Source organism: Bubalus kerabau, chromosome 1 (genome assembly GCF_029407905.1).
Source record: "Bubalus kerabau isolate K-KA32 ecotype Philippines breed swamp buffalo chromosome 1, PCC_UOA_SB_1v2, whole genome shotgun sequence".
Taxonomy (NCBI): domain Eukaryota; kingdom Metazoa; phylum Chordata; class Mammalia; order Artiodactyla; family Bovidae; genus Bubalus; species Bubalus kerabau.
In genome coordinates, this window is record NC_073624.1 from 120,048,807 (window position 1) to 120,071,218 (window position 22,412).

Below are 22,412 nucleotides of genomic sequence, written 5' to 3' on the forward strand. Positions count from 1 at the left end.
ATATCTGGCTCTAGGTCAGTGATCACACCATCGTGATTATCTGGGTCGTGAAGATCTTTTTTGTACAGTTCTTCTGTGTATTCTTGCCACCTCTTCTTAATATCTTCTGCTTCTGTCAGGTCCATACCATTTCTGTCCTTTATTGAGCCCATCTTTGCATGAAATGTTCCTTCAGTATCTCTGGTTTTCTTGAAGAGATCTCTAGTCTTTCCCATTCTGTTGTTTTCCTCTATTTCTTTGCATTGATCACTGACGAAGGCTTTCTTATCTCTTCTTGCTATTCTTTGGAACTCTGTATTCAGATGTTTATATCTTTCCTTTTCTCCTTTGCTTTTTGCTTCTCTTTTTTTCACAGCTATTTGTAAGGCCTCCCCAGACAACCATTTTGCTTTTTTGCATTTCTTTTCCATGGGGATGGTCTTGATCCCTGTCTCCTGTACAATGTCATGAACCTCATTCCATAGTTCATCAGGCACTCTATCTATCAGATCTAGGCCCTTAAATCTATTTCTCACTTCCACTGTATAATCATAAGGGATTTGATTTAGGTCATACCTGAATGGTCTAGTGGTTTTCCCTACTTTCTTTAATTTCAGTCTGAATTTGGCAATAAGGAGTTCATGGTCTGAGCCACAGTCAGCTCCTGGTCTTGTTTTTGCTGACTGTACAGAGCTTCTCCATCTTTGGCTGCAAAGAATATAATCAATCTGATTTTGGTGTTGACCATCTGGTGATGTCCATGTACAGAGTCTTCTCTTGTGTTGTTGGAAGAGGGTGTTTGTTATGACCAGTGCATTTTCTTGGCAAAACTCTATTAGTCTTTGCCCTGCTTCATTCTATACTCCAAGGCCAAATTTGTCTGTTTCTCCAGGTGTTTCTTGACTTCCTACTTTTGCATTCCAGTCCCCTATAATGAAAAGGACATCTTTTTTGGGTGTTAGTTCTAAAAGGTCTTGTAGGTCTTCATAGAACCATTCAACTTCAGCTTCTTCAGCGTTACTGGTTGGGGCATAGACTTGGATTACTGTGTTATTGAATGGTTTGCCTTGGAAACGAACAGAGATCATTCTGTAGTTTTTGAGATCGCATCCAAGTACTGCATTTCGGACTATTTTGTTGACCATGATGGCTACTAGGGGAATGTAAATTAATAATCACAATGAGATACCATTACAATACCTAAAATTAAACAAACTGATAATATCAACTTTGTGTTGGTGAAGATTGGGAAGAAGTAGAACTCTGGTACACTTTTGATAAGACTTTACCTTGATACAGTGGTTCAACTACTTTGGAAAACAGTTCAGCAGTATCATAAAATATTAAATATACCTATCATCATCTAAATATTGCAGGTAATCACCCAAGAGAGGCAAAATGCACACATACAAAGACCTGCAAAAACATTCATAGTAGCTTTATTTGTAACAGATCCAAGCTAGAAAAACCCAAATATCCTGGTGAATGAACAAATTATATTACATCCATGTATTCTACAACATGAATTGTACCTCAAAATCATGATATTGGGTGAAAGAAAGGCAGACAAAAAAGAGTGTATATTGCATAATTCTATTTATACAAAACTCTAGAAATTACACATTAATCTACAGTGAAAAGTTGATCAATGGAAGAGTGAGGAGGGATGAGAGGAGGAATTACAAAGAGGCATGAGGAAACTTTTGATGAATGAGTCCATTATCTTGATTGTGGTGATATTTTCACTGTGTATACATATGTTAGAACATATAAATTGTACCTTTTAAGTGAAGTAGCTCAGTCGTGTCCGACTCTTTGCAACCCCATGGACTGTAGCCCACCAGGCTCCTCCATCCATGGGATTCTCCAGGCAAGAATACTGGAGTGGATTGCCATTTTCTTCTCCAGGGGATCTTCCCGACTCAGGGATTAAACCCAGGTCTCCCACACTGCAGGCAGATCCTTTAACCTCTGACCCACCAGGGAAGCCCATTATAGTTTATTGCATGTTAATTATTTCTCAATATACTTATTACAAAGAAAATGTTTTCCTTGAGAAGTCTTCATTGAAAATGGATAGATCCTATCATCAATTAAAAGCACAGTAAGGACAGCATTTTCAGTGATACTTAAGCATAATGTTACAGGACTAGAATGAAGACAACCCCTCTCAATGATGAAAAGCTAAAAGCCTTTCCTCTCAGATCACGAATAAGACAAGGATGCCCACTCTTGCCATTGCTACTCAACACAGTACTGGGAGTCCAAGTCATAGCAACTAGATGAGAAAAAATTAAATAGATAAAAGCCTTAAATTAGAAAGGAAGAAGTAAAATCATCTCTGTTTATAGATGTCATGGTATTCTATATTGAAAACCCTAAAGACTTCACACACACACATACACACACACACACACACACACACACACACACACAAATGGTTACAACGAATGAATTAATTCACTGGAATTGCAGGATACAAAGTCAACATACAGAAATTAGCTGTTTTCCTAAACACTAACAATGAACTATCTGAAAGAGAAATTAAGAAAGCAATCCCATTTAGAATAGCATCAAAACCAATAAAATCCTTGTAAATAAACTGAACCAAGGAAGTAAAAGATTATACACTGAGAACTATGAGATATTGGTGAAAGTAACTGAAGAAGACACAAATAAATGGAAAGATATCCTATGATCTTAGACTGAAAAATTAATACTGTGAAAATCTCCATACTATTGAAAATGATCTACAAATTCAATATAATCCTTATTAAAATTCCATTTTCCACAGAAATAGACAAAAATTATCCTAAAATTTGTATGGAGCCATAAAAGACCCCAAATAGCAAAAGTTAACCTGAGAAAGAAGAACAAACTTGGAAGCATCATCATTCCTGATTTTGAGCCATATACAAAGCTACAGTAATCAAAGAAGCATAGTTCTGGCAACAGGTACATGGACCCAGTGGAGCAGAACAAAGATTCCAGATATGAGTCATAAATATATGGTGAACTGATTCTTGACAAGAGCACTAAGAACACACAAAGGAGAAAGATTAGTAACTTCTATGAATGATGTGGTAAAACTGGACATCTAGATGCATAAGAAGGAAACTGGACACTTCTCTTATACCACTCAACAAAATGAACTTGAAATGGGTCACAAACTTAAATGTAAGATGAGAAACCATAAAACTCCTAGAAGAAAATATAGGGGGAAAGATGCTTGACATTGGTCTTGCATGCATGCTATGTCACTTCAGTCATGTTTGACTCTTTGAGACCTATGGACTGTAGCCCACCAGGCTCCTCTGTCCATGGAATTCTCCAGGCAAGAATACGGAGTGAGTTGCCATGCCCTCCTCCAGGGGATCTTCCTAACCCAGGTGTCAAAGCCACGTTTCTTGTCTCCTGCATTGGCAGGCATGTTCTTCACCACTAGCACCACCTGGGAAGCCCAATATTGGTCTAAGCAATGATTAATCAGATAAGAGACTAAGAGCACAGCCAATAAAAGTCAAAGTAAACAAACTGAACTACATCAAACTGAAGAGCTTTGGCACAGCAAAGCAAATAATAAATTGGAAAGACAACTTGAAGAATGAGAGAAAACATTAGCAAATCACATATCTGATAAAGGGTTAATATCCAAAATAAATATAAAAAACTCATACAATTCAATTGCAAAAATAAAATAATAATAGAATTTAAAAATGGGCAAAGGACCTGAATAGACATTTTTCCAAAAAAGACATACTAATGTCCATTAGTTATATGAAAAAATGCTCTACATCATTAATCATCACCAAAATGCAGATCAAAACCACAAGATATCACTTCATACCTGTGATGGCTATTATCAAAAAAGCAAGAGATAATACATGCTAACAAGGATGTGAAGAAAAGAGAATGCTTGGAGGAGGAGCCAAGATGGCGGAGGAGTAGGACGGGGAGAACACTTTCTCCCCCACAAATTCATCAAAAGAGCATTTAAACATCGAGTAAATTCCACAAAACAACTTCCGAATGCCGGCAGAGGACATCAGGCACCCAGAAAAGCAGCCCAACTCTTCGAAAGGAGGTAGGAAAAAATATAAAAGACAAAAAAAGAGACAAAAGAGGGAGGGACGGAGTTCCGTCCCGGGAAGGGAGTCTTAAAAAGAGAGAAGTTTCCAAACACCAGGAAACCCTCTCACTGCCGAATCTGTGCCGAGCTTTGGAAGCACAGAGGGCAACATAAAAGGGAAGGGAAAAAAAAAAATAAACAATTAAAAATCGCGGATTGTGAGCCCTACAGGAACTCCCCCAGCGGAGAAGCAGCGCAGACGCCTGCACACGGCATTAGCAAGCGGGGGCTGGGCAGGGAAGTGCGGCACGGGCTGTGTCCCTTAGAGTAAGAATCGGGCCGAATGTCCTGAGCGCTATCTGAGCGAAATAATTTGGGCTAGCAAACCAGACTGTGGGATATCTACCACGCGAAAAGCCAGCCCTAACCTAAGACACCGCCAGGCCCGCGCACAGAACAAAGGACTGAACAGAGATAGCCGGCTGCAGACCTCCCCCTCCGGTGACAGGCAACCAGAGCCGGAAGGGGGCAATCGCAGCCCCAGAGAGACACTATCTATAAAACTGTAAGCAGGCTTCTTTGCTAACTAAAACTTCTTGGGGGTCTGGACGGTCAACATCTGCCTGAGAAGGTGCGCCGGTTTTACACCCAGATAACCGAGTGGCGGGGAGGCGATAAGTCGCAGCATTGGCGCCCGCCAAGCACCTCATCGCCTGAGCTGCTCGACCTGGGAAGAACACAAAACGCAGGCCCAACCGAGTCTGCGCCTCTGAGGACTACCCGAGTGCCTGAACCTGAGCGGCTTGGACCTGGGAGCTCAGTCCAGGGCCGGCCTCTGATTGTTCCCGGCAGAACAACCTAGAGCCCAAGCAGTGTGGGCAGGGAGGTTACACGCGCCGTGAGCGGGGGCAGACCCAGTGTGGCCGAGGCACTTCGAGCGCACGCCAGTGTTATCTGTTTGCAGCATCCCTCCCTCCCTCCACACAGCGCGGCTGAACAAGTGAGCCTAAATTAAAAAAAAAAAAAAAAAAAAATAGGGTCCTCCACCGTCCCCTTTGTGTCAGGGCGGGAACCAGACACTGAAGAGACCAGCAAACAGAAGAAGCTCTAACAGAGGGAAACGCCTTGGAAGCTACAGGCCATAGATTAAAACCCTGTGGTTACTACGGATTACATAGGAAGGGGCCTATAGATCTTGAGAAATATAAGTCGGACTAAGGAACTGCCAAAAATGAACTGAACCCACAATACTCACAACAAAACCAGAGAAAGACCTAGATATATTTTTACTATTTTTACGATCAATCTTTCTTTCTTTCTTTTTTTTTTTTAATTAAAAAAAAAATTTTTTTAAGTCCTCTATTGTCCTTTAATTTTCACTTTTATAACTATTACTTTGCAAAAAAAAAAAAAGACCCTATTTTTTTTTTTTTTTTTTTTCTTCTTCAGCAAACTTCATATATATATTTTATAATTTTTTGACCGTGGTTTTTTTTTTTTTTTTTTTTTTTTTCTTTTTTCTTTTTCTTCTTTTCTTTAACATTGCATTTTTGAAATTCCAAACTCTACTCTAGATTTTTAATTTTAGCCTTTTGATATATGTTATCAATTTTGTACCTATAGTTTTTTTCATAATTGCTGTGACTTTTTTTTTTTTTTCCTCTGTTTCTTTCTCTTCTTCTTTTATATAACATCGTATATCTGCAATTCCAAACTCTACTCAAGATTTTTAATTTATGCTTTTTGGTATTTGATATCAATTTTGTACCTGTATTTTCTTTATAATTTTTGCGACATTGTTTTTGTTGGTTTGTTTGTTTTCTCTCTTTATTTTTCTTCTTCTTCTTTTTTTTTTTTTTTTTTTCTTAACGTTGTATTTTTGAAATTCCAAACTCTACTCTGGATTTTTAATTTTTGCTGTTTGGTATTAGTTATCAATTTTGTACCTGTAGTTTCTTTATTACTTTCACGACCTTGTTTGTTTTTCTTTGTTCGTTTTTTCTCTCATTCTTTTCCTTCTCCTTTTCATTAACATCGCATTTTTGAAATTCCAAACTCTACTCTAATTTCTAATTTTTGTTTTTATGTATTTGTTACCAATTTTGTACCTTTAAGAACCCAATCTTCAGGACCCATTTTTCACTAGTGTATGAGATTACTGGCTTGACTGCTCTCTCTCCCTTTGGACTCTCCATTTTCTCCACCAGGTCACCTGTATCTCCTCCCTAACCCCTCTCTACTCTACCCAACTCTGTGAATTTCTGTGTGTTCCAGACGGTGGAGAACACTTAAGGAACTGATTACTGGCTGGATCTGTCTCCCGCCTTTTCATTTCCCCCTTTTATCCTTCTGGCCACCTCTGTCTCCTGCCTCCTTCTTCTCTTCCCTGTATAACTCCGTGAACATCTCTGAGTGGTCCAGTTGTGGAGTGCACATAAGGAAGTGACTACTGGCTAGCCCACTCTCTCCACTATTGATTCCACCTCATCTCATTTGGGTCACCTCTAACTCCCTCCTCCCTCTTCTCTTCTCCATGTAACGCTGTGAACCTCTCTGAGTGACCCTCACAGTAGAGAAACTTTTCATCTTTAACGTAGATGTTTTATCAGTGGTGCTGGATAGAAGGAGAAGTTTTGAAACTACTGTAAAATTAAGACCGATAACTGGAAGTAGGAGGCTTAAGTCCAATCCCTGACTCCAGGGAACTCCTGACTCCAAGGAACATTAATTGACAGGAGCTCATCAAACGCCTCCATACCGACACTGAAACCAAGCACCACACAAGGGCCAACAAGTTCCAGGGAAAGACATAACAAGCAAATTCTCCAGCAACAAAGGAACACAGCCCTGAGCTTCAAGATACAGGCTGCCCAAAGTCACCCCAAAACCATAGACATCTCATAACTCATTACTGGACATTTCATTACACTCCAGAGAGAAGAAATACAGTTCCATCCACCAGAACATCGACACAAGCTTCCCTAACCAGGAAACCTTGACAAGCCACCTGTACAAACCCACACACAGCGAGGAAACGCCACAATAAAGAGAACTCCACAAACTGCCAGAATACAGAAAGGACACCCCAAACTCAGCAATTTAAACAAGATGAAGAGACAGAGGAATAGCCAGCAGATAAAGGAACAGGATAAATGCCCACCAAACCAAACCAAAGAGGAAGAGATAGGGAATCTACCTGATAAAGAATTCCGAATAATGATAGTGAAATTGATCCAAAATCTTGAAATTAAAATGGAATCACAGATAAATAGCCTGGAGGCAAGGATTGAGAAGATGCAAGAAAGGTTTAACAAGGACTTAGAAGAAATAAAAAAGAGTCAATATATAATGAATAATGCAATAAGTGAAATTAAAAACACTCTGGAGGCAACAAATAGTAGAATAACAGAGGCAGAAGATAGGATTAGTGAATTAGAAGATAGAATGGTAGAAATAAATGAATCAGAGAGGATAAAAGAAAAACGAATTAAAAGAAATGAGGACAATCTCAGAGACCTCCAGGACAATATTAAACGCTACAACATTCGAATCATAGGGGTCCCAGAAGAAGAAGACAAAAAGAAAGACCATGAGAAAATACTTGAGGAGATAATAGTTGAAAACTTCCCTAAAATGGGGAAGGAAATAATCACCCAAGTCCAAGAAACCCAGAGAGTCCCAAATAGGATAAACCCAAGGCGAAACACCCCAAGACACATAGTAATCAAATTAACAAAGATCAAACACAAAGAACAAATATTAAAAGCAGCAAGGGAAAAACAACAAATAACACACAAGGGAATTCCCATAAGGATAACAGCTGATCTTTCAATAGAAACTCTTCAAGCCAGGAGGGAATGGCAAGACATACTTAAAATGATGAAAGAAAATAATCTACAGCCCAGATTATTGTACCCAGCAAGGATCTCATTCAAGTATGAAGGAGAAATCAAAAGCTTTTCAGACAAGCAAAAGCTGAGAGAATTCTGCACCACCAAACCAGCTCTCCAACAAATACTAAAGGATATTCTCTAGACAGGAAACACAAAAATTGTGTATAAATTCGAACCCAAAACAATAAAGTAAATGGCAACGGGGTCATACTTATCAGTAATTACCTTAAACGTAAATGGGTTGAATGCCCCAACCAAAAGACAAAGACTGGCTGAATGGATACAAAAACAAGACCCCTGCATATGTTGTCTACAAGAGACCCACCTCAAAACAGGGGACACATACAGACTGAAAGTGAAGGGCTGGAAAAAGATTTTCCATGCAAATAGGGACCAAAAGAAAGCAGGAGTAGCAATACTCATATCAGATAAAATAGACTTTAAAACAAAGACTGTGAAAAGAGACAAAGATGGTCACTACATAATGATCAAAGGATCAATCCAAGAAGAAGATATAACAATTATAAATATATATGCACCCAACACGGGAGCACCGCAGTATGTAAGACAAATGCTAACAAGTATGAAAGAAGAAATTAACAATAACACAATAATAGTGGGAGACTTTAATACCCCACTCACACCTATGGATAGATCAACTAAACAGAAAATTAACAAGGAAACACAAACTTTAAACGATACAATAGACCAGTTAGACCTAATTGATATCTATAGGACATTTCATCCCAAAACAATGAATTTCACCTTCTTCTCAAGCGCACATGGAACCTTCTCCAGGATAGATCACATCCTGGGCCATAAAGCTTGCCTTGGTAAATTCAAAAAAATAGAAATCATTCCAAGCATCTTTTCTGACCACAATGCAGTAAGATTAGATCTCAATTACAGGAGAAAAACTATTAAAAAATCCAACATATGGAGGCTGAACAACACGCTGCTGAATAACCAACAAATCACAGAAGAAATCAAAAAAGAAATCAAAATTTGCATAGAAACGAATGAAAATGAAAACACAACAACCCAAAACCTGTGGGACACGGTAAAAGCAGTCCTAAGGGGAAAGTTCATAGCAATACAGGCACACCTCAAGAAACAAGAAAAAAGTCAAATAAATAACCTAACTCTACACCTAAAGCAACTAGAAAAGGAAGAAATGAAGAACCCCAGGGTTAGCAGAAGGAAAGAAATCTTAAAAATTAGAGCAGAAATAAATGCAAAAGAAACAAAAGAGACCATAGCAAAAATCAACAAAACCAAAAGCTGGTTCTTTGAAAGGATAAATAAAATTGACAAACCATTAGCCAGACTCATCAAGAAACAAAGGGAGAAAAATCAAATCAATAAAATTAGAAATGAAAATGGAGAGATCACAACAGACAACACAGAAATACAAAGGATCATAAGAGACTACTATCAACAATTATATGCCAATAAAATGGACAACGTGGAAGAAATGGACAAATTCTTAGAAAAGTACAACTTTCCAAAACTCGATCAGGAAGAAATAGAAAATCTTAACAGACCCATCACAAGCACGGAAATTGAAACTGTAATCAAAAATCTTCCAGCAAACAAAAGCCCAGGTCCAGACGGCTTCACAGCTGAATTCTACCAAAAATTTAGAGAAGAGCTAACACCTATCCTGCTCAAACTCTTCCAGAAAATTGCAGAGGATGGTAAACTTCCAAACTCATTCTATGAGGCCACCATCACCCTAATACCAAAACCTGACAAAGATCCCACAAAAAAAGAAAACTACAGGCCAATATCACTGATGAACATAGATGCAAAAATCCTTAACAAAATTCTAGCAATCAGAATCCAACAACACATTAAAAAGATCATACACCATGACCAAGTGGGCTTTATCCCAGGGATGCAAGGATTCTTCAATATCCGCAAATCAATCAATGTAATACACCACATTAACAAATTGAAAAATAAAAACCATATGATTATCTCAATAGATGCAGAGAAAGCCTTTGACAAAATTCAACATCCATTTATGATCAAAACTCTCCAGAAAGCAGGAATAGAAGGAACCTACCTCAACATAATCAAAGCTATATATGACAAACCCACAGCAAACATTATCCTCAATGGTGAAAAATTGAAAGCATTTCCTCTAAAGTCAGGAACAAGACAAGGGTGCCCACTTTCACCATTACTATTCAACATAGTTTTGGAAGTTTTGGCCACAGCAATCAGAGCAGAAAAAGAAATAAAAGGAATCCAAATTGGAAAAGAAGAAGTAAAGCTCTCACTGTTTGCAGATGACATGATCCTCTACATAGAAAACCCTAAAGACTCCACCAGAAAATTACTAGAACTAATCAATGACTATAGTAAAGTTGCAGGATATAAAATCAACACACAGAAATCCCTTGCATTCCTATACACTAATAATGAGAAAACAGAAAGAGAAATTAAGGAAACAATTCCATTCACCATTGCAACGGAAAGAATAAAATACTTAGGAATATATCTACCTAAAGAATCTAAAGACCTATATATAGAAAACTATAAAACACTGGTGAAAGAAATCAAAGAGGACACTAACAGATGGAGAAATATACCATGTTCATGGATTGGAAGAATCAATGTAGTGAAAATGAGTATACTACCCAAAGCAATCTATAGATTCAATGCAATCCCTATCAAGCTACCAACAGCATTCTTCACAGAGCTAGAACAAATAATTTCACAATTTGTATGGAAAAACAAAAAACCTCGAATAGCCAAAGCGATCTTGAGAAAGAAGAATGGAACTGGAGGAATCAACCTACCTGACTTCAGGCTCTACTACAAAGCCACAGTTATCAAGACAGTATGGTACTGGCACAAAGACAGAAATATAGATCAATGGAACAAAATAGAAAGCCCAGAGATAAATCCACGCACATATGGACACCTTATCTTCGACAAAGGAGGCAAGAATATACAATGGATTAAAGACAATCTCTTTAACAAGTGGTGCTGGGAACTCTGGTCAACCACTTGTAAAAGAATGAAACTAGAACACTTTCTAACACCATACACAAAAATAAACTCAAAATGGATTAAAGATCTAAACGTAAGACCAGAAACTATAAAACTCCTAGAGGAGAACATAGGCAAAACACTCTCTGACATACATCACAGCAGGATCCTCTATGACCCACCTCCCAGAATATTGGAAATAAAAGCAAAAATAAACAAATGGGACCTAATTAACCTTAAAAGCTTCTGCACATCAAAGGAAACTATTAGCAAGGTGAAAAGACAGCCTTCAGAATGGGAGAAGATAATAGCAAATGAAGCAACTGACAAACAACTAATCTCGAGAATATACAAGCAACTCCTACAGCTCAACTCCAGAAAAATAAATGACCCAATCAAAAAATGGGCCAAAGAACTAAATAGACATTTCTCCAAAGAAGACATAAAGATGGCTAACAAACACATGAAAAGATGCTCAACATCACTCATTATCAGAGAAATGCAAATCAAAACCACTATGAGGTACCATTTCACACCAGTCAGAATGGCTGCGATCCAAAAGTCTACAAGTAATAAATGCTGGAGAGGGTGTGGAGAAAAGGGAACCCTCTTACACTGTTGGTGGGAATGCAAACTAGTGCAGCCACTATGGAGAACAGTGTGGAGATTCCTTAAAAAACTGGAAATAGACATGCCTTATGATCCAGCAATCCCACTGCTGGGCATACACACTGAGAAAACCAGAAGGGAAAGAGACACGAGTACCCCAATGTTCATCGCAGCACTGTTTATAATAGCCAGGACATGGAAGCAACCTAGATGTCCATCAGCAGATGAATGGATAAGAAAGCTGTGGTACATATACACAATGGAGTATTATTCAGCCATTAAAAAGAATACATTTGAATCAGTTCTAACGAGGTGGATGAAACTGGAGCCTATTATACAGAGTGAAGTAAGCCAGAAAGAAAAACACCAATACAGTATACTAACGCATATATATGGAATTTAGAAAGAGGGTAACAATAACCCTGTGTACAAGACAGCAAAAGAGACACTGATGTATAGAACAGTCTTATGGACTCTGTGGGAGAGGGAGAGGGTGGGAAGATTTGGGAGAATGGCATTGAAACATGTAAATATCATGTATGAAATGAGTTGCCAGTCCAGGTTCGATGCACGATACTGGATGCTTGGGGCTGGTGCACTGGGATGACCCAGAGGGATGGAATGGGGAGGGAGGAGGGAGGAGGGTTCAGGATGGGGAACACATGTATACCTGTGGCAGATTCATTTTGATATTTGGCAAATCTAATACAGTTATGTAAAGTTTAAAAATAAAATAAAATTAAAAAAACAAACAAAAAAAAAAAAAGAATACTAAAAAAAAAAAAAAAAAAAAAAAAGAGAATGCTTATGTAATGTTAGTGGGAATGTAAATTGGTACAGCCATTGCAGAAAACACTATGGAGGTTAAAGATATCAGAAATCAGACAACCATAGGATCTTGCAATCCCACTCCTATACCTTCAAAGGAATTTAAGCCAGTATCTTCAGGAGGGTATCTGCACATCCATGTTTCTTTGTTCCTTTCAGCATGTTCTATGATAACCAAGATATCAAAACAATCTAAATGTCTTTCAACAGATGAATGGGTTAAGAAAATGTGATATATATATATAATTGAATTTTATTCAGTAATAAAAGGAAGTCAATCCTACCATTTTTGACATGGATTAACCTGAAGGTCATTATGCTAAGTAAAATAAGCCAGAGAAAGACAAATATTAATACATAGGTTATGTGTTAAGCATATATAAAATCTAAAAAAAAAAAAAAAAAGCCGTTTGAATAGAAACAAAGAATAGAATGGTGGTTTCCAAGGGCTAGGGGAAAGGGGAAATTGGGTGATATAAGTCAAACTACAAATTTTCACTTGTAAGAAGAATAAATTCCAATACTCATGTATAGCACTGTGACCACAGTTAATAATACAATGTTATATACTTGAAAGTTGCAGAGATAGATCTTAGGCATCCTCACTACCCACTCCCCAAAAATGTTAGGTGAGGTGACATATGTGTTAATTATCTTGATCTTGGTAATCACTTCACAATGTATATGTATATCAAGTCATCACACTGTATACTTTAATTATACACAATTATATTTATCAGCTATTTCTCAAAAAAATTAAAAATAAAGATACATGGGTAGAGGCAAATAAGCCAGTGTCCTTTCTGATGATGGTCCTGAGGATCTTGGCTCAGTTTGCTCTTGATCACATTTGTAAATTGATAAGCCTTTGCACCAAAATGTAGAGAGGGTAAAATAACAATCATTGTGAATTCCTTCTTTCCTACTGTTTTTGAGTCTTGGCCTTCTTGAATAAATACAAAATTACTCAAATATATGAAATCTGGAATAAATGTTAACTTACATGTAAAAGCACATCTATTAACATATTTAATCAAAATAACATTTTCCTAATATTATCATACATAATTTGAATTGGTATTTACAAATAGTCTTTTGGAATTGGTAGTTAGGTGGGAAAAAACTAGACTTGTCTCCAGCTAAGTTAATGAATTTTCTGCATTATATTTTAGGAATCAATATAGCTGAATGAGCCCAAAATATCATATATAAAAATTAATATATACTTTATTTATTTAATTTGTAAAATAAATACATTAACACTACACACTTTAAATATGGTTATACACTTTCACTTATTTTTATAAAGCATCAAAAATATCCTTTTTGAGCCAATGCAGTGATAGTGACTTCAAAAAGATATTTTTTAACACAATTTGCATCTTTACATATTATAGCAAACAATATTAACTAATAATCATTGACACAGTCTTTTCCTGGGTGTGAAACCAAATATCCAAATTAGTGCACCAAAGAATTCTGGTGAATCATTATTTGATCTCTAGTCATAAAGAGAATAGCTTGTTTTTCAGAAAGAATATTAGCAACTTATTTTCAAACTTAAACATTATTAAATCAATAAAGTATACAGAAATCCCAATAAATGCAATCCAATCTACACCAAAGACAGAGTAAAATTTAAAATTATTTTAACAAGTATTAAGTGGCTGTTAAGTTTTTAACAGGCTTCCCTTGTGGCTCAGCTGGTAAAGAATCCACCTGCAAAGTGGGAGACCTAGGTTCAATCCCTGGGTTGGGAAGATCGCCTGGAGAAGGAAAAGGCTACTTACTCCAGTATTCTAGCCTGGAGAATTCCATGGACTGTATAGTCCATTGGGTCACAAAGAGTCAGACATGACTGAGTGACTTTCATTTCCACTTCAAGTGTTTAACACTGAGATGTAGCTGCTTATGTTAAAATTAGAAAAACTAAAGGATAGAGATATAAAGAAAAATTCTAACACAAGTAATGATGGAAAAAAAATTCATAATATATATTATTTCTACAGATGTCTAGTCATTGGTCCAAAATCTTTGCCATTCAACACCTATTCTTTAAGATTTCATTTATTATTATTTATTTATTATTTATTATTATCCAGGAAACATGGTTAATTCCCCAAATCATCCTTAAATAATGTTTATAAAATACGTATGTCATGTCACTGCCTATACCCATTTGTAGCAGCCAATCAAAAAGTATTAGGGGCACAGGTGGGACATAATTTGTCACTACATAGGTCAGCTGTCTTATTAATAACAATAAAACCTGACATTTACATAATGCCATCTGTACAGCAGCTTCATATCAAGACTTCAAATATTTATCTCATTAATACTTCCAATATTTCTATGCATTATTTGGCACATATTTTACTGGTTTATAAAGCAAAACCCTAACTCATAAAATGACATGAACCTAGTGACTATATTTTCTCACAATCCATGTCTATTCGCCAAAAAAGAAGAGAAAAATATATATCTAGCATGAACGAGTTTGGCCAGGAGAGTGAAATACCCACTTGGCAATTGGGTCTTATCTATTCCCACCTTTTTATATGCGATCCAGTCAAACACCCTGTCAATATCTGTCGCCCGTAGCACTTCCTGTGATACTGGATGGGAACTGGCCAAGCCGTCAAGCAGCATCACTTCATGTAGAACATCCGTCAGAAACCTCTGTTTTTCCTGCAATACAGTAGGTGGAACAACATCACAGGTGATTCGTGGTTATGACAGAATATGGGTGATAATATGAACCGAATGTTCAGTGTATTGCTGAATTGATGATGCTCATCAGCCTATTAGATAAGATTTAACTATAAAGAGAAACCAGTAAATAAAACGCCTCTTAAGTCACTCTAAAATAAAAGTGGCTGATTTGAGCACAACATGAAACACCACCAATGAGCTACAATAGGCCCTAAATAGAAACAATGGACTCTGTGTTTTAACAGTGGTTAAAGCAAATTTGAGAGTGGGCACATAAATGAAACTGACTCAGCTTGCTTATGGGCTGCCCTGGTGGCTCAGATGGTAGGGAGACCTGGATTCAACCCCTGGGTTGGGAAGATCCCCTGGAGGAGGGCAAGGCAACCCACTCCAGTATTCTTGCCTGGAGAATCCCCATGGACAGAGGAACCTGGTGGACTACAGTCTATGGGGTCGCAAAGAGTTGGACATGACTGGCTGATTAAGCATACACAGCATGTTCATATGTTCTGCAGGGTCAAATCTAAAATTCCAGTCCCAAATAACCTTTTTAAAGTTCATTCAATACAAGAATAATAACTAAATCTCAGAATTTCAGCACTATTTGTTCTTTCCAGTCCATTCAACAACCCATTCTCTTTCTGTTCCTACCTCCACTCTCTGTCTCACTTATTCTCTCTCTAATACACGCATGCAAACACTTATTCTCTAAACGAACTTCAGAGACCACCACAAACAATGAGGCATTATTGACAACAAACTGTAATGTCTCTGGATGTGATACGTGAATTCAGAAAGTAGAGAGCAAAAGGTATTAACAATTCATTACCATAAAACTTGTGAAAATAGACAAAATCGTGAGACCTCTGTACATTGCTGAGACATCAGTATTAGCTTTAATAAAAGCTGACTTGCTATGTTAGAAATAAACTGTAAAAAAAAAAGTGCTTCTCTGTTGTTTATACAATATGGTAAAGTAATTAGCCTCCAATTAAAATAAATAAATTTATATTAAAAAAAAAAAAACTAACACCCCCTCCCCCCCAAAAAAAGAAGTCTGCTTTAAAGAGACAGCTTGGGTTCTGTTAACAAAAATGCTGGCAGTTATCAGTCCGCCTAGCCTACTGCCTTCATTGAGGGAGGAGGAGAGAAAAAAGAAGTTGCAAGAGATAATGAGAGCTAAATAGCCCCTGGATAGTTGGGACCTGAGGAGTATCATTACAGAGATTAAAGACTGCAGTGCTTTAATTGCTCTAGCTAATTCTGAACTCATTCCTGGAGCCTCCAAATTTTGGGCCAGCAGATAAATTGCTTGATTTCTGAGTGAGCTGTAATTTCAAGCTGAGACTACACCAATTCTGGGTTTTAAAAATTGGAAATGGACAATAAATATACTAAGAAAAGAATGGTTAACTAAGCATATGTGTTAATAAGCCTAAGCATATTAATAAGCATAAGCATATTAATTTAAATCTGGCTTTAAAAACAACATTTTTGTTCATCATCACTTACTTGCTCAATAATTTAGCATGTTTAATCAATTTAATTAGTCATCCAAGTATCACTGTAAGGTTTATTTTCTAATAGCTTATTTTTATAGCCTGTGGACTTTATATTTAATTCCTTTGGTCCTTATTTTTCATCTAAGAATTTCACATCAGTGCTCCATCAAAAAGGGCTGTGTTACAGTGACTGAACCAAAAGTCACTCTGACCCCCAAAAGAATACTTCAGACCCTAAGAGACCTTACAATAAAAAATACAAACTTATAATGAATTAAATGACAAGTATTACACAAAAAAATACTGTATTTCTTCTTAAACTGAGTTCCTAATTCAACATGAACTGAAGAAAGTGAAATTGGACCTTGTGATTTAAAATTTTGAATTAAAAAACTGGCATTTACATTGCCCATTTTAAGTCCACAGAAAACAAAGACAAGATCCCAGACAAATGGCCTAGATTTAGAGGATAATAGAAATTCATATATTTCCAAAGCAAGAATTTTAAGCAGATAGGCAATCTTGTTGCTCATTTAATTTTAAAATGCACATTAAAGCTATTTGATACTGGTATTAATGAGGAATTATGGAATATATAATGATACTTCAACTTGACAACTGAACATTTTTATTTATGAAAACTACCAACTGAAGATGCGGTGTCCATTCTGAAGATCAAATAATACACAGCTCTTCAAATAATAATTATTGCTCCATTACCTCACTCAAACATCTGATCAAAAATCACAGTGCAAAATGAAAACCTTAACAGAATGCCTTACATTAACCTTAATTTTTAACATTTAGAAACAATAAATACATATTAGTCAATATCAAAATTTAGCAAACATAACTTGGTTTGCTGGAAATGACATTTTGTTAAATGGTATAAAGTAAATGACCATGTAATTATAAAAATTAAATCTAAGATAACTTTCAAAAATGGAGATCCAACCGGCCCATCCTACAAGAAGTCAGTCCTGAATATTCGTTGGAAGGACTGATGCTGGATACTTTGCTCCAATACTCCAAGACTGATGCTCCAATACTTTGGCCACCTGACCCTGTTGTTGAGAAAGATTGAAGGTGAGAGGAGAAGGGGACGACAGAGGACAAGATGGTTGGATGGCATCACCGACTCAATGGACATGAGTTTGAGTGAACTCCAGGAGTTGGTAATGGACAGGGAGGCCTGGCATGCTGCGGTCCATGGGGTCGCAGAGTTGAACATGACTGAGCAAATGAACTGAATTGAAACTATACTTATATATTTATATAATAATGATGATATATTACTTCATGCTTCTGGAGAAAAATAAAAACAAATCTTTGGTCAGTGGAATTGCAAAAGGGAGGGTTTAAATTGAGCAGTGTTGAGTCGTTAGCAAAAAATTCATCTCTGCATTTTTGGAGAGAATGACACTGTCTGACTGATAAAGGGGGCATTAAAAGAGATTAAGATTTTAATTTTAATTTATTTAATCTGGAATCAAGATTGCTGAGAGAAATATCTATAATCTCAGATATGTAGACAACACCGCCCTTATGGCAGAGAGCAAAGAACTCAAGAGCCTCTTGATGAAAATGAAAGAGGAGTAAAAAAGTTGGCTTAAAACTCAACATTCAAAAAACTAAGATCATGGCATCTGGTCCCATCACTTCATGGCAAATAGATGGGCAAACAAAGGAAGTTCATGGGGTCTCAAAGAGTTGGACACAACTGAGCAGCTGAACTGAACTGAAAAGAGATTAAAAGAGAGAGAAGGAAAAAAAGGAAAAAAGAAAATCCTGGCAAAAGACATTCCACAAAGCTCAAAGACAGAATAACTTGAGGGGGAAAAAGGAAAAATTTCTAAAAGGAAAACGGAAAATTGCAAATGCAATTTAACAAAACTACAAAGAGCTTCCAAGAGAGAAGGTGCTAATTTTTTATAAAAGATCCATGTCACTATAAAATAAGAAATATTTTTACTTTGTCAGTCCCTGGCAAGAGCCTTCCCTCCTTTACCCTCTTATCAATGACAAAAACAGCGATAGCGAAAATTCCTAATAACAGTCAACTGCTTACTGTTGATGTGAGACTGTGAAAGTTTAAAAATAAAGCAAAAGAAATCCTGGATTTTATGTGAAATAAAAGAACAAACAAAAGTTAGCCACAGTGAATGAAATAATAGTTTTCTCTCATAGACTAGAAATGCTAAAAAATTTTGAGACATTCTTTTGGACTCTGTGGGAGAGGGAGAGGGTGGGATGATTTGGGAGAATGGCACTGAAACATGTATAATATCATATATGAAACGAACTGCCAGTCCAGGTTCAATGCAGGATACAGGAAGCTCGGGGCTGGTGCACTGGGACGACCCAGAGGGATGGTATGGGGAGGGAGGTGGGAGTGGGGTTCAGGATGGGGAACACGTGTACACCCGTGGTGGATTCATATTGATGTATGGCAAAACCAATACAATATTGTAAAGTAATAAGCCTCCAATTAAAATAAATAAATTTATATTTAAAAAAATTTTTGAGACAAAAACAACAGTAAAGTATAATTATTGATGGAAAGCTTAATGGAAAATGTAGAAGTGAATATGATCCTTGAAGTGACTTTAAAGTTGTGTGCATGTGTGTGTGTTTGTGTGCAGGGAAAAATATATTCAAAATGTAGAGTCAATAGTTTTTATTTTACTCGATATTTTAAGGACACTGTGATAGCCCATTCTACAACTTTTAAAATGCAGAACAATAGGCAAAATGGAGAACTTTAAAATCTGTTAACAAGAAGTTATTGTTAGCAATAACAATAAATCCTACCATTCTGATACAGACACTTCTTAGAGATGTTACATACATGCCTAAACTTAAACAGTCCCAATAATACTGAATATGTGCATCAATTTGTGCTGAGCTATTTTCAAAAATATATAGCATTTGAATTTTTGGAGAACAGTGTAAAAGCCTTTTCAGAAAAGTAAAATGTGAACAAATGCACAGAGTTGAGAATAACACATGGAAAAGAAGGTCATTATTATTCTATTCATACATTCATTTAATAAATAAATTCCTACACAATGCCAGATACTGAACTGTGTTTTGGGAATAAATACATAACTAACATTTCATCCTCAACCTTAAAGAACTCAAAACCAGGAGAGAAAGTACAAGAGAAAGATAAACAGCTAACTGCATTATAATATGATGGGTGTTATAAAACATGAAGTATGAAATGATTAATTAGTTCAGAAAAGGCTTCACAGAGGAGGTGACATTAAAGTGGGCTGTTGAAGGATGAAAGTCTACTCAGATGAATGGGGAAAGCAACTTAAAAGGGCACATCCAGGCAGAGGAAACATGGGGGGAAAAGCCAGTCCGTTTGAATCCTAAGATACCGGGTTGAAGGTTTGGTCTTAATAAATAGGCAGTAGCAGACATAGTGACAGAATAAAAGCAATGTCTCCGCAAAATTAGCTTATCTGAGGTATACAGAGTGGCTGATACATGTAGAAATGAGAGGCAGGAATTGGTTATTGTACTGAGGGACATGTGATGATGTATTAGAGCAGGTGTTACTGAAGGACTTTTGAATCTGAAGAGACTTTGAATGAATGATCAAGTGACACTGAGGCCTTGGTCCCTAGTGGGTAAAGAGGGAGTCCAGTGAATAAGTATACAGAATGACTTGATGGATTTTTAAAAGATGTTAGATTGACAGAATAAAGGTCGGGGCATGTGACTGACAGAAGCGAAGGAGTGGATAAAGTCTGGTTTGGAGGGCAAGCTGAAAAGATCAGTTTTCAACATGCTGCCAGGAGTGTGCCAGCGAACCTTCAGAAAGCAATGTGGCACAGGCAGTTCAAAGTAAGAGCCCAGGTCTACGACACAGGGCAAGTCCTATCAGCTTTCTGCAATAAATAGCAATCTGCATTAAACAATGTAAATAAAGTCTCAGAAAGAACCAACTCTTTTAAAATATTTTTCTTACAATACTAACATTTCATATACTGATATTTAGTAGTATATGTAAAATGAGTTATTAAGAATTCTTATCATCACAGATACACTTGAAAAAATTAATTCCTTGATATCCCCAAATCAAGGCTTCTGCCTGAACATGTCAAGATCTGAATATGCCTGATCTAGTTATAGTCATGGTGATGGTGGGAAGTTCTTATGAAGAAAGGCTGACTAATTTTAGTAAAGAGCAATACCAGACAGACATTTTGATTCATCATCAGAAAGGAAAGAAAAAAAAATCAATCTGAATTGAAATCAAAGAAAGTCAGCTATATCAAAATAGACAAAGAGATGAGAGCCAATTCAAGACGTGGCGAGGTGCTTATAGGCAAAAAAGAGTGGGAAAAACTCTCCAGGCAGACATGGGTTACATCAGAGCAGTCACAAGGACTCTATTTTATTTTTTTAATTTAATCTTTATTAAAATGATTTTAATGCTTATTTTTTTAATGATTTGAAATGTTGTGTAAGTTTCTGCTGTACAGCAAAGTGAACTAGTTAGGTATAATCTTTTTTAGATTCTTTTCCTATACGTGTCACAGAGTATTGAGTAGTGTTCCTTGTACTATATGGTAGGTCCTTCCTAGTTATTTAGTCCTAGTCTCCCGTTTTATCCCCCTTTACCTCCTGGTAGCCATAACTTTGTTTTCTCTCTATGACTCTGTTCTGTGAATAAGTTTATTTGTACCATTTTTTAGATTTCACATATCTAGGAGGATAGATCTGAAATAAATGGCTCTTTCATTATTCCTGGGAGAAAAGATGAGAACACTGCTAGAAAGTTGATGACAGAGTCCTAGACTGGAAAAAAAATATCTGCCGTTCACTTTACTGTCTGGCCACAAGCAAGTTACTCAGTCTTTTCAGACCTCAGCACACTCATTGGTAAACATGTATGGTGGTGGCTCAGACGGTAAAGCGTCTGCCTACAATGAGGGAGACCCGGGTTCGATCCCTGGGTCGGGAAGATCCCCTGGAGAAGGAAACAGAAACCCACTCCAGTATTCTTGCCTGGAAAATCCCATGGACAGAGGAGCTTGGTTGGCTACTGTCCATGGGATCAACAAAGAGTCAGACACGACTGAGCGACTTCACTATCACTATGGTTGTGAAGATTGAATAAGATGATTTGTTCTACAAATATTTGTTGGGCATCTGCCATATCCCATGTGGTATACCCAGTTCTGAGCATAAAAAGAAAGACACGAATCCAACTTCAGAGAGTCTATACTAGTAGAATGAGAGACAAAGATGAAACAAATATTAATAACACCTGCTGTATATACAAATGGAAATAGGTTCAGAATATGACGTGACCTCACAGAGAAGGTGTCATTTGGTCTGCCTGGAAGAAGGAAAGAAAGCTTCTGAACTGATAATTTGAGTTGAATCTTTAAGGATGATTGGAGTTTTCCAGAATATAGTAGAAAAGGGCATTTTGGACAGAAAAAAAAAATCTGGTATATGGGGAAAGTTATGGAGATTTGAAACAGCCTGGCCTATTTGGGGGCTCCAGAGCTCTGCGGCAGAAGGCAGGGAGTATAACAGGTAAACGAACAGTGATTAGTGCAGAGAGACAGACAAGAACAAAATCAAGATCCTCAATGCCAAGTTAGGAGACTAGAATTAAGAAGCGACATCATCAGACCTATATTTAGAGAGATGACTATGAATACTGGAAGGTGGGCTGGAGGGAGGAGCAACTCAAAACAAAATAGAGCCATATTGCACAATCACCCACAAACAGCATGAGGCACGGGCTTTATCTCTGTGATCACAAAGTATCTACAATTTAGTTCCATTTTGTGA

General features: G+C 37.0%; 1 protein-coding gene across 1 annotated transcript in view; it reads right to left on the reverse strand.

Moving 5' to 3' along the window:
* Positions 1-22,412, reverse strand: part of TRHDE (thyrotropin releasing hormone degrading enzyme) — a 456,427-nt gene that overhangs the window by 166,059 nt on the left and 267,956 nt on the right. Inside the window, exon 6 of the mRNA XM_055587431.1 lies at positions 14,929-15,066. Coding sequence (XP_055443406.1) covers positions 14,929-15,066 — 138 coding nt within the window. The remainder of the gene's footprint in view (positions 1-14,928; positions 15,067-22,412) is intronic.